Genomic DNA, 12,955 nt, shown 5'->3' on the forward strand with positions numbered 1-12,955 from the left:
TTTAAAACAATGCGCATGTTTCCATCTTTTTCCAGAAAAAAAAATCAGAGGCCTTAGAACTTGAATGCACCTCGTACTACCACTCCTGCCGGTCTACAGGTTGTTACGTACAATTTTACTTAAAGACGTCGTTACCTTTTGTATTGCTCCGTTTGTGATCAACCTTAGCCTTCATCCTTGTAAGTCCACCCATCCGTCTGCTTCATTTGTTTGGTACTGGTATTTATTACCCTTTTGTCGGCTTGGGAGTTTCATATTTAACTATTGTCAACAGGAATTCTAGGAGCCCAGCACTTCTCCTGCCTCCAGTATGGGAGTCGACGGGCTGTCGAAATACGTCAGAGACCATAACCTCTACCAGGTGGTGAACATGCGGACCGTTGCCAACGACTTCAGGAGGAGGTACACAGGCGAGCCTGTGGTTGCCGTGGATGGGCCTCAGTGTGCTTGGTACTTGTACAGGAAGCTGGGATCTCTTCATGGTGGGCAGTACAAGGAGTTCCGGGAAAGGTGCGAGCAGTTCGTCGAGCAATTCCGTGGCATAGGTTTAAGCTTACATTTCGTCTTCGATGGGGCTCCAGTGGAAGGGAAAATTTCAACGTGGGTGAAGAGAAGAGAGGATAAGGCAAAGGAAATCAGCAAATTCTTTGCAAAATTGCGTACAGATCAAGCCAAGGGATATCTCAGCTGTGGATTCAGGATCTTACCCGAAGCTGTAATACCCTGTGCATCGGTCTTTTTCAAGCACCTTGGCTGTCAGGTGTGTTTGTCTACAACTGACTGCGACACTGAACTGGCACAGTTCGCAGCCACCAAGGCGTGCTGCGTTGGCGTACTGTCCGACGATTCAGATTTCCTCATATACAGTGGTGTACCTTGCGTCTTCACCTTTACTGGTCTGCAGATCGGCAACAAAGTGAAGGCATTGCGTTTCCAGTCGACCGTGATCGCCTCACATCTCGGCATAGTGGTTGATAACCTCCCAGCTTTTGCGTCTTTTGTGGGCAACGACATCGTCAGCAAGAAGGCTTTAAAGAAGCCGCACAGAAACCTGAGACGGATGTATGGGTCCAAGGTCGTAATAGAACTCGTAGCAGAGTTGTTGAAGGGAACGCCGAGGGGTGATGTCAGCAGAATGTGTGAGGTGGCTGTCGGTAAGAGTGGTAAGAAAGCTCAGAAACTGGAGAAACTCGTCCAGGAAAGTGTTTATAGTTACCAGTATCACGTGGGGGTGTCAATGACAGCTAAAAATGAGCCAAGACGGGATGCAGCGCTCCAACGGGTAAAAGCCAAACATGTGTCCTGTGAGATTCCCCGGAACATCTTCACAGTGATGAAGTACCGCCTCATGCGATTTGGCGACGTACTTGAGGATCTGTCCATAAGTCGCCCAAACTTTCCTCCAACTTTTCTGGCTCTGCGAGCCATGCGATCCAGGATGTACACAGTGCTCTTGTGGAATAGCGGTAATGGACCATTCCGAGTGACCGAGTATACACTGACTGGGTTAGGGCAGGTGCGTAAAGAGACTGTGGTGGTCCAGAAAACACTGCCAGAAGGAGTCCACCACCCAGACCCCTTAGAACTGTGGTCAGGCCCGGAGGATCGCCGTTGGTGTATCTTCAATTGGGTGATATCGCCGACCAAAGACCTCTCTGTTTTTCGGGCATTGTCTCCACAGTACCTGGTCGTACCCACAGCGGCGCTCTTTTACTTGTACAACGAGGCCCAAATCCTAACAAGGGACGAGTTGAGGATTTTTGTGATTGTTGCTGTGTCCGTGAAAAGTTTGTCTGCGAGACAACTGTCCAGACGTTGCGTCAAAATCCGAACAGAACGCGCCATCTACCTGGCCACGCTCTTCGTGCGCACCGTCCTCCAGGTCTTGGACGTTGCTGCAGCTTGTGGTTTATCCTTCCCACGGCCAGCTGACTGTCATCTGGATGCCTATTTCGATGGTAAATTTTTTCACCACATCTACAGCAAGTCAGAATCTACCACTGATCCAAGCGCTCTCACTGAGTGGGACAAGGCACATGAACACACATTCAGTCGTCTTATGAACATAATACAGCAATGATGAATGGTACATACGGCTCATGGGAGTGCCTCACATTTACAAATTTGGTAAATATGCCATGTGCATTCATTTATTTCGAATTTCATTACCCTCTTTTACTTCATCGCCTTGACTTATTGAGTATTCACTTATAAGCCGTTCCTATGTGTTCTCGCTCTTCTTTTCCCACATTAGTTCAAGAATAATGTTGCAATGACAAGTTAAGTGGTATTCAGTATTTATATCTATGTTTCAAGAAGTGGTGATCTGGAATGGTGTTAGTGTGTTTGAGCACTGGGAAGATCAAATATAAAATCGAAAAAATTAACTCATACTTAAATATCAAATGTTAATATATAATTATCAAAAGACAGTTTCTAAAGTTAATTGTTGGCAACATGAGATGAATACGTGATGGATAAGCTATAATAGGTTTGTTTATTAATAAATAAATCTTCTGCTACCAGTCACGATTTTTCTTTATTTTACTTTTCTCACGACGCGTTTCGAGAAATAATTGCCATTTTAGAATGCGTTTTTTGTGTTTATTAAGCCATTTCTTTTGAAGTTGTCAGTGTGTGTGAGTCTGCTTCATTTCGTTGACTTTTGCTGCGATATATAAGAAACACGCGAATTCTTAGTTGGGTATCAATTCTTTTTATGAAGTTAGTGGCGAAATTTAGAAGAATTTGTACTTACAGTTTTCTGATGGTCCATTTGTGCAGAGTCTCACACACACTAAACATCGCACACAACTTGTTGCACTCTTTACACATCGAAAATATCTTATGTAAACAAAGCAGTTACAAAGATCTTCTTACAGGTGGTCCACATAGATAACATTATATCTCTTCCACAGATTATATGTTCTTGTACAGAGGTTGTTTATCTTAACAATTTAGCTCAGAAATTACTTATATTTATGTCACAATTGTGCTTATTTCTAAGTTTTACTATTTTTATTTAGGTATATTATCGAAACATCTGAAGAAATTCACTTTCAAGTTTTTCATTTAATATTTTATCTTCACATTTTCTGTAATGTGAATATATCTACAGTTCTTCAAGTAAACCCATTTTGTGTCCTTTATTTAGTCAGTGGAGTACTTTGACATTTTGCTCTATTTTTCCAAATCGGTGTCTTGTATTATGTATGTGTGTTGCTATTGCTGATGTAGTGTGTTCGTTGTGTGTGTATGCTCTAATGTGCTCTGTGTACCTGGTGTTGAAATTTCAGCCTGTTTGTCCTACATAGAAGTTGGAGCACTCCTGGCATGTTACCTTGTATATTCCAGAGTCTGAATATGGATCATGATTACACTTTATATTATGTATTAGTTTTTGTTGTAGTTTATTAGATGTAGAAAACCCAATTTTTAGTTTGTTATTTTTGAAAACATTTGCAATCTTCTTCTATACATGGCCTGTGTATGGGATACTAGATATATAGATTTGTTTCTCTCTTTTACTTCTGTGGTGAAGTTTGTACCTGGGTTTTTCTTCACTTTGTCTAAGATTGTTCAACCATGGAAGCATTGTAACCATTGGCAACGGCAATCTTTTTCACTGTATTTATTGCTCCTTGCATATTTTCTTGATTCAATGGTATTTTCTTTTTGCCCTATGCAGCATTGACCTGTATGCTGCCTGTTTATGGATATTTGGGTGAAATGAGGTTGCAGGGACTGTGGTGTCAGTCATTGTGTTTTTCCTATAAATTTTGAATGTGCATGTGTTGCTGTATCTTGTAATATTTAGGTCTAGAAAGTTGTTACTTTTATTTTATTCATGTTCGACTGTAAATTTGATTTTCTCATTTAGATTATTGAAATGATTTAGAATGTCTCTGATGTTACATTTTGCAAGCTTAACATTGTCATGAAGATTACTGGACTGGGTCCAATATCTATCCAAAGAATGCTATAGATTCCAAACTGCACAGGACTGTTTTCTTAAAACTGCTGTATTACAATTCTTTACCTGTCGTTATTCTTTTCTTGCAGAGGATCATGAGGTTTGTTCACTTCTTTGTATTTATGAAATTATATTGCCCAGTATCCCTGAAGAGCATTTTGCACCAGTGAAACAATATCTGAGCTAAAGAAAGAGCTTCTGTAAATCAGGAAATTTAACAATAAGTATATAAATATGAAAATCTATGTTCACTGAACTCCCGTTCAGAATCCAAATTAGCAGGATGATCATCGATACAATGGGATTCAATTTTGTGTTAAAGCTACTTCCGGTTTTTCGACAAAATATCTCGAAGTATTATAAATGTAAATATCAAATCTGTTAGGACCTAAATCATATCATTCCACAATTTGAAGAGCGGTTAATCTCCTGTGATAAGGAAAGTAATTGTAACGTTTGGCTCAATGAACTCACACAAATCATTAAAAACTAGCAATTGTCAAAGATTCGGCAGGATAATGACTGTAAAATTAACGTCTTTTCTCCATTTCAAAATACTAATCTCTTTATGTACACTTATTTGTTCTTTATCTTGTTTATTTTGTTTGTATGAAAAAACATAAATTATAAAGTGTCATGGTCCCATACGTGCTGTGAAATGGTACCCTGAGAAGTGTTGAACCCCATTCTGTAGCTTCAAAGTGTATTTTATTAATATGTTTTTTTTTGTACTGTAATATTAGTCATTATTTACTGAAGGCCATAATTTTCTTTGCAGTCATTTTGAAAGCAACTGAAACGACGCATCATAAACTTTTAACAGTAATTTGTTCTATTTATTTTGCCTTGGGCCCACATCATGCTAGATGTCTTGTAATGATATAGTAAAATAAAGACCATATTGTACCAGAATGCTGCTATAATTGTTGATTGCTGGACGTTTTATATTAGCAATAGCCCAATTTCGGTATTATTGCCACTTCAGGATATCTGCAACCTAACACGCTTCGTAAAAAGTTGTAACATTATAACTAATTACAGTTTTGTTTTACTGAGTGCCTGTACTTACTTCCATTTTGCATCGTGACGATGTCAGTGTCTTATAATGTTACTGTTGCTTAGGTCCTTTCCGACTGCAGAAAAGTTATTAGATATTTGTCTTAATCTCTATTAATTGCTGTTCTTCACAGATGTAAGTTGGGTCTTCTATCGTTTGTATATACTGTTGTGGTTTCGATAGCTACAATTGACAGATAATCCTGCCATGCTGTAGGGTTACAATTTGTTTATTCATTTGGTACATATCGTAATTATCTATGGCGTGGTATTACATTCTTTGTTATATCATACAGCTCGATTCGGGTTATCCGTAACAAAACAGAAACACAGATGTACACTATGTGATCAAAAGTATCCGGACACCACAAAAAACATACGTTTTTCATATTAGGTGTATTGTGCTGAAACCTGCTGCCAGGTACTCCCTATCAGCGACCTCAGTAGCCATAAGACATCGTGTGAGAGCAGGATGGGGCCCTCTGCGGAACTCACGGGCTTCGAACGTGGTCAGGTGATTGGGTGTCACTTGCGTCATACGTCTGTACGCGAGATTTCCACTCATGAACATCCCTAGGCCCACTGTTACCAAAGTGATAGTGAAGTTGAAACGCGAAAAGACACGTACAGTATAAAAGCGTACAAGCCAACCTCATCTGTTGACTGACAGAGATCGCCGACAGTTGAAGAGGTTCGTAATGTGTAATAGACAGACATCTCTCCAGACCATCACACCATTCCAAACTGCATCAGGATCCACTGCAAGTACTATGGCAGTTAGGCGGGAGGTGAGAAAACGTGGATTTCATGGTCGAGCGGCTGCTCATAAGCCACATGTCACGCTGGTAAATGCCAAACGACACCAGGCTTGGCTTATGGACCATAAACATTTGACGATTGAACAGTTCACAATGTGGCGATCCGATGGCAGGGTGTGGGTGTGGCGAATGGCTGGTGTGCGTCAACTATCAGCGTGTGTAGTGCCAACAGTAAAATTCGGAGGTGGTGGTGTTATGGTGTGGTCGTGTTTTTCATAGAGGGGGATTGCACCCCTTGTTGTTTTGCGTGGCATTATCACAGCACAGGCCTACAATGATGTCGTAAGCACCTTCTTTCTTCCCACTGTTGAAGAGCTATTCGGGGATGGTGACTGCATCTTTCAACACGATCGAGCACCTCTTCATAATGCACTCACTGTGGTGGAGTGGTTACACGACAATAACATCCCTGTAATGGATTGGCCTGCACTGAATCCTGACCCGAATCATATAGAACACCTTTGGGATGTTTTGGAAAGCCTACTTCGTGTAAGGCTCTGCCGACCTACATCGATACAGCATGCGGTGATGAATGGGCTGCCATTCCCCGAGAAACCTTCGAGCACTCGAATGAAAGTATGCCTGCGAGAGTGAAGTTGTCATCAAAGCTAAGGGTGTGCCAACAGCATTACAGATGAAGAGCCTCACGAACTTGTACGTCATTTTCAGTCAGATGCCGCGATACTTTTGTTTACACATCGGAAAATGAGTTGTATCAGTACCCTAGAGTAAATGCCTAAAATAATTTTATAGCTCATTTAAATTAAATGTGACTTTTCACGTTTGGATCACCAGAGGGAATGTAACGTGCATCGTTTTCCTTTCAATTCTTTGTCCAAGGGGGATAAGCAGACTGCTAGCTTGTTGATGTACAGAATATCTAACAGTAAATCAGTACTTATACAGGGTGGACCATTGACAGTGACCGGGCCAAATATCTCACGAAATAAGCGTCAAACGAAAAAACTACAAAGAACGATACTTGTCTAGCTTGAAGGGGAAACCAGATGGCGCTAAAGTTGGCCCGCTAGATAGCGCTGCCATAGGTCAAACGGATATCAACTGCATTTTTCTAAATACGAACCCCTACTTTTTATTACATATTCGCGTAGTCCGTAAAGAAATATGAATGTTTTATTTAGTTGGACCACTTTTTTCGCATTGTGATAGATGGCGCTGTAATAGTCACAATTTTAGACACACAGTTGGTAACAGGAAGGTTTTTTAAATTAAAATATACAACGTAGGTACGTTTAAACACTTTATTTCGGTTGTTCCAATGTGATACATGTGCCTTTGTGAACTTATCATATCTGAGAACGCATGCTGTTACAGTGTGGCAAAAAAGTGGTTCAAATGGCTCTGAGCACTATGGGACTTAACATCTGAGGTCATCAGTCCCTTAGAACTGAGAACTACTTAAAACTAACTAACCTAAGGAGATGACACACATCCATGCCCGAGGCAGGATTCGAACCTGCGACCGTAGAGGTCACACGGTACCAGACTGAAGCGTCTAAAACCGCTCTGTCACACCGGCCGGCTGTTACAGCGTGATTACCTGTAAGTACCACATTATTGCAATAAATGCTCAAAATTATGTCCGTCAACCTCAATGCATACAGCAATACGATTAACGACATTCCTCTCAACAGCGAATAGTTCCCCTTCTGTAATGTTCGCACGTGCATTGACAATGCGCTGACGCATGTTGTCAGGCATTGTTGGTCGATCACGATAGCAAATATCCTTCAACTTTCCCCACAGAAAGAAATATTGGGACGTCAGATCCGCTGAACATTCGGGCCATTGTATGGTTCTTCGACGACCAATCCACCCGTCATGAAATATGCTATTCATTATCGCTTCAACCTCACGCGAGCTATGTGCCGGACATCCATCATGTTGGAAGTACATCGCCATTCTCTCATGCAGTGAAAAATCTTGTAGTAACATCGGTAGAACATTACGTAGAAAATCAGCATACATTGCACCATTTACACTGCCATCGATAAAATGGTGGCCAACTATCCATCCTCCCATAATGCCGCACCATGCATTAACCCGACAAGGTCGCTGATGATCCACTTGTTGCAGCCGTCGTGGATTTTCCGTTGCCCAATAGTGCATATTATGCAGGTTCACGTTACCGCTGTTGGTGAATGACGCTTCGTCGCTAAATAGAACGTGTGCAAAAAAATCTGTCATTGTCCCGTAATTTCTCTTGTGCCCAGTGGCAGAACTGTACACGACGTTCAAAGTCGTCGCCATGCAATTCCTGGTGCATGGAAATACGGTAGGGGTGCAATTGATGTTGATGTAGCATTCTCAACACCAACGTTTTTCAGATTTCCGATATTCGCGCAGTTTGTCTGCTACTGATGTACGGATTAGCCGCGACAGCAGCTGAAACACCTACTTGGCCATCATCATTTGTTGCAGGTCGTGGTTGACGTTTCACATGTGGCTGAACACTTCCTGTTTCCTTAAATAACGTAACTATCCGGCAAACGGTCCGTACACTTGAATGATGTCGTCCAGGATACCGAGCAGCATACATAGCACACGCCCGTTGGGCATTTTGATCGAAATAGCCATACATCAACACGATATAGACCTTTTCCGCAATTGGTAAACGGTCCATTTTAACACGGGCAATGTATCACGAAGCAAATACCGTCCACACTGGCGGAATGTTACGTGATAGCGCGTACTTATACGTTTGTGACTATTACATGGCCATCTATCACAAAGCGAAAAAAGTGGTCCAACTAAAACATTCATATTTCTTTACGTACTACACGATTATGAAATAAAAAATTGGTGTTCCTAATTAAAAAAACGCAGTTGATATCCGTTTGACCTACGGCAGCGCCCTGTAGCGGGCTAACCATAGCGCCATCTGGTTTCCCCCTTCAAGCTAGACGAGTTTCGTTCTTTGTAGTTTTTTCGTTTGCTGCTTATTTCGTGAGATATTTGGTTCGGTCACTATCAATGGACCACCCTGTATATACTACTCTAAAATTATATACGTTTTTCCCCTCAGTACCATTATGTCGAGAGTGTTTTTCGATATATCGACTGCCGCAACTATACTTTAAATATGGGTACACCGGAATCCCAATATAGAAATAGTGCAGGTATTACACAAACAGTTTGCAGTTATCACTTTTGTCTGGGTGCTTTTTGGATCTGACAGAGTAGCAGGTGTCCGTACGATGCGCGTAGATAATCTTACATTCACTACATTCGAGTCTATGAATTTATGACTGCGTCGTGGTTTTGTTTCGTGGGTTTTATGTCATTCTATTACCACTATATTGTTACATGTGCGACGCTATGTTTACGAAAATTACTGGATATTCTATCTGACGCTGCAACGTAATACAACAAAACAATGTACCTCGCCCTTTCAGGGTCCATTTCTAGTGTCTATGTGATGTCTCTATCTATTTTGACGTTTTTATTTCGTAACTTATAGCGAGTATCTATGTCCCTCGTAAAATTACAATTTTTGAGAATGCCACAAGTTCAATAAAATGTTATACTGTTCGAATCACCAATTTGTTTTTCTTTTTCCAAGTTAATTTCCGTCTTTAAAAATACCGTACTGACTGGGAGACTAATATCGTTTTCATCAATGGACTTGAAGTCAGCGGAGGTACTGCTTACGCCTATATATTTTCCATCAGTACAATTACTGCGATTTTTATAGAGATATTTGATGTTCCACAACAATATTTATGTAATAGTTCATTACGAACTGGCTTCGGCTTCATAGACCATCGTCAGATAATTTAATACCACACAGATAGTCCACATAACTTCAGTATGAATTTATAGCTGTCCAAAGATAGTGACATTTTGTGACCTTTTTTTAGTCATCAGTCTTCCGACTGGTTTGATGCGGCGCGCCACGAATTTCTCTCCTGTGGCAACCTCTTCATCTCAGAATAACACTTGCTGTGCACCGAGGTACTCAACTATTTGCTGGATGTATTTCAATCTCTGTCTTCCTCTACAGTTTTTGACCGCTACAGCTCCCTCTAGTGCCATGAAAGTCATTCCCTGATGCCTTAACAGACGTCCTATCATCCTGTCCCTTCTCCTTGTCATTGTTTCGCACATATTCCTTTCCACTACGATTTTGCTCAGAACCTCCTCATTCCTTACCTTATCAGTCCACCAAATTTTCAACATTCGTCTGTAGCACAACATCTTAAATGCTTCGATTCACTTCTGCTCCGTTTTTCCCACAGTCCTTCTTTCACTACCATACAATGCTGTACTCCAAACGTAAATTCTAAAAAATTTCTTCCTCAAATTGAGCCGTATGTTCGATACTAGTAGAATTCTATTGGCCAGGAATGTTCTCTTTGCTAATGCTAGTCTCCTTTTGCTGTTCTTCTTGCTTCGTCCGTCATTGGTTATTTTGCTGACTAGGTAGTAAAATTACTTAACTTCATCTACTTCGTTACAATCAATCCTGATGTTAGGTTTCCTGCTTTCCTCGTTTCTGCTGCTTCTAATTACTTTCGTCTCTCTTCGATTTACTCCATATTCTTTATTTATTAGACTGTTCATTCCATTCAGCAAATCATGTAATTCTTCTTCACTTTCACTCAGGATTGGAATGTCATCAGCGAATCTTATCACTGAAATCCTTTCACCTTGCATTTTAATTCCACTCCTGAGCCTTTCTTTTACTTACATCACTGCTTCTTCAATGTAAAGATTCAACAGTAGGTGCGAAAGACTACATCTCCGTCTAACACACTTTTTAATCCGAGCGCATCGTTCTTTGTCTTCCACCCTTGTTATTCCCTACTGGCTCTTGTACATATTATATATTACCCGTCTCTGCCTGCAGCTTACCCACGTTTTTCTCAGAATTTCAAATATCTTGCACCATTTGATATTGTCGAACGCTTTTTCCAGGTCGGCAAGTCCTATGAAAGCGTTTTGATTTTTCTTTAGTCTTGCTTCCATTACCAACCGTAACTTCAGAATTCGCTCTCTGTTGCCGTAACGCGCCCTAGAGCAAAACCGATCGTCGTCTTACTCATCCTTAATTTTCTTTCCATCCTTCTGTATATTCTTCTTGTAGGTGAGTTTGATGCTTGAGCTGTTAAGCTGATTGTGCGGTAATTCTCGACTTGTCAGCTCTTGAAATCTCCGAAATTGTATGAATGATATTTTTCCGAAACTCTGATGGTATGTGCCAGACTCGTACACTCTACTCACTGAAGTGAATTATCGTTTTGTTGCCATTTCCCCCAATGATTTTAGAAATTCTAATCGAATGTTATGTATCGCTTCTGCCTTATTTGGTCTCAAGTCCTGTAAAGCTCTCCTCAATCCTGATTCTGACACTGGATCGCCTACCTCTTCTGAATCGATTCCCGTTTCTTCTTCTACCACGACAAATCTTTCACTAATAGGGGCCTTCAATGTACTCGTTCCACCTACCCGCTCTCTCCTTTGTATTTAACAATGGGATTCACGTTGCACTCTTAACGTTAACACCCTCGCTTTTAATATCACCGCAGATTGTTTTGAGTTCCCTATATGCGGAGCCAGTCCTTCCGACAATCATTTCTTTATCGATTTCTTCAAATTTTTCATGTAGCCATTTCGTGTTAGCTTCCCTGCACTTCCTACTTATTTCATTCAGCAACTACTTATATTTCTATGTTCCTGCACTTCCATGAACATTTTTGTATTTCCTTCTTTCATCGATCAACTGAAGTATTTCAAATGTTACCCATGGTTTCTTTGCAGTTACTTTCTTTGCACTTATGTTTCTCATTCCAGCTTACGTGATTACCCTTTTTAGTGACGTCCATTCCTCTTCAACTGTTCTGCCTACTGAGCTGTTCCTTATTGCTGTCTCTCTACCCTTGGAGAATTTCAAGCGTATCTCGCCATTCCTTAGTACTTCCGTATCCCACATCTTTGCGTATTGATTCTCGCTGACAAATCTCTTAAACTTCAGCCTACTCTTTATTGCTACTAATTGTGCTGCTCCTGGGTACGCCTTGGAATCCAGTATCTGATTTTGCAATCCCTGTTTCACCATGATGTAACCTAACTGAAATATTCCCGTATTTCCCGGCCTTTTCCAAGTACACCTCCTGCTCTTGTGATTCTTGAACGAAGTATTCGCTATTACTAGCTGAAGTTTATTACAGAACTCAATTAGTCTTTCTCGCCCTCATTTCATTTCCCAAGCCCATATTTCTTCCAATCCTTTCCCTACAACTGCAATCCAGTCTCCCATAACTATTAGATATTCATCTCCCTTTACGCACCGTATTACCCTTTCAGTATCCTCATATACATTCTCTATCTCTTCATCTTCAGCTTTCGACGTTGGCATGTATACCTCAACTATCGTTGTCAGTGTTTCTATCGAGCCGGTGAGAACATCCCTATCACTGAACTACTTAACTTTTTATACCTGGGATTCACAGCCATGTAGAACACTGAACTACTTAACTTTTTATACCTGGGATTCACAGCCATGTAGAACTTCATAAAAGACATCACATTTACGCCAGTGACTGTAACACTTTCTTCATTTCACGATTGCAGTTTCGGCCTTAATCCATTATCAAGTGAAGATGTTATGCCTATTAAGCCATGTCAACCTAAATTGAGCTGACACATTTATATGTTGTTGCCATTACTATTAAATACATTGGTGACACTATGTAAGAGCATCCCCAGTGTATTTAATAGTAATGACAACGACATATAAATGTGTCAGCTCGTTAGGTTGACATGGCCTAATAGCCATAACATCTTCACTTGATAATGGCATAAGGGCGAAACTGCAATCGTGAAATAAAGAAAGTGTTACAGTCACTGGCGTAAACATGATGTCTTTTATATCACTGAACTGTTCTCAATAACACAAACTCTGCCATGCCTTCCTTTTCATAACGAATCGTACTCCAGTTATACCATTTCCCGCTGTTGATGGTATTACCCTATACCCATCTGACCATAAATCCGTGTCTTCTTTCCATTTCAATGCACTGACGCATACTATATGTAGACTGAGCCTTTGCATTTCCATTTTCAGTTTTTGTAACTTCCCTAGCAC

General features: G+C 40.7%; 1 protein-coding gene across 1 annotated transcript; it reads left to right on the plus strand.

Moving 5' to 3' along the window:
* Positions 1-310: 310 nt before the first annotated feature.
* Positions 311-2,080, plus strand: LOC126109446 (uncharacterized). Its single transcript, XM_049914476.1, has one exon. The coding sequence runs from the start codon at positions 311-313 to the stop codon at positions 2,078-2,080; it is 1,770 nt and encodes a 589-aa protein (XP_049770433.1).
* Positions 2,081-12,955: the final 10,875 nt, after the last annotated feature.

The sequence above is a fragment of the Schistocerca cancellata genome, chromosome 12 (assembly GCF_023864275.1).
Source record: "Schistocerca cancellata isolate TAMUIC-IGC-003103 chromosome 12, iqSchCanc2.1, whole genome shotgun sequence".
NCBI lineage: Eukaryota > Metazoa > Arthropoda > Insecta > Orthoptera > Acrididae > Schistocerca > Schistocerca cancellata.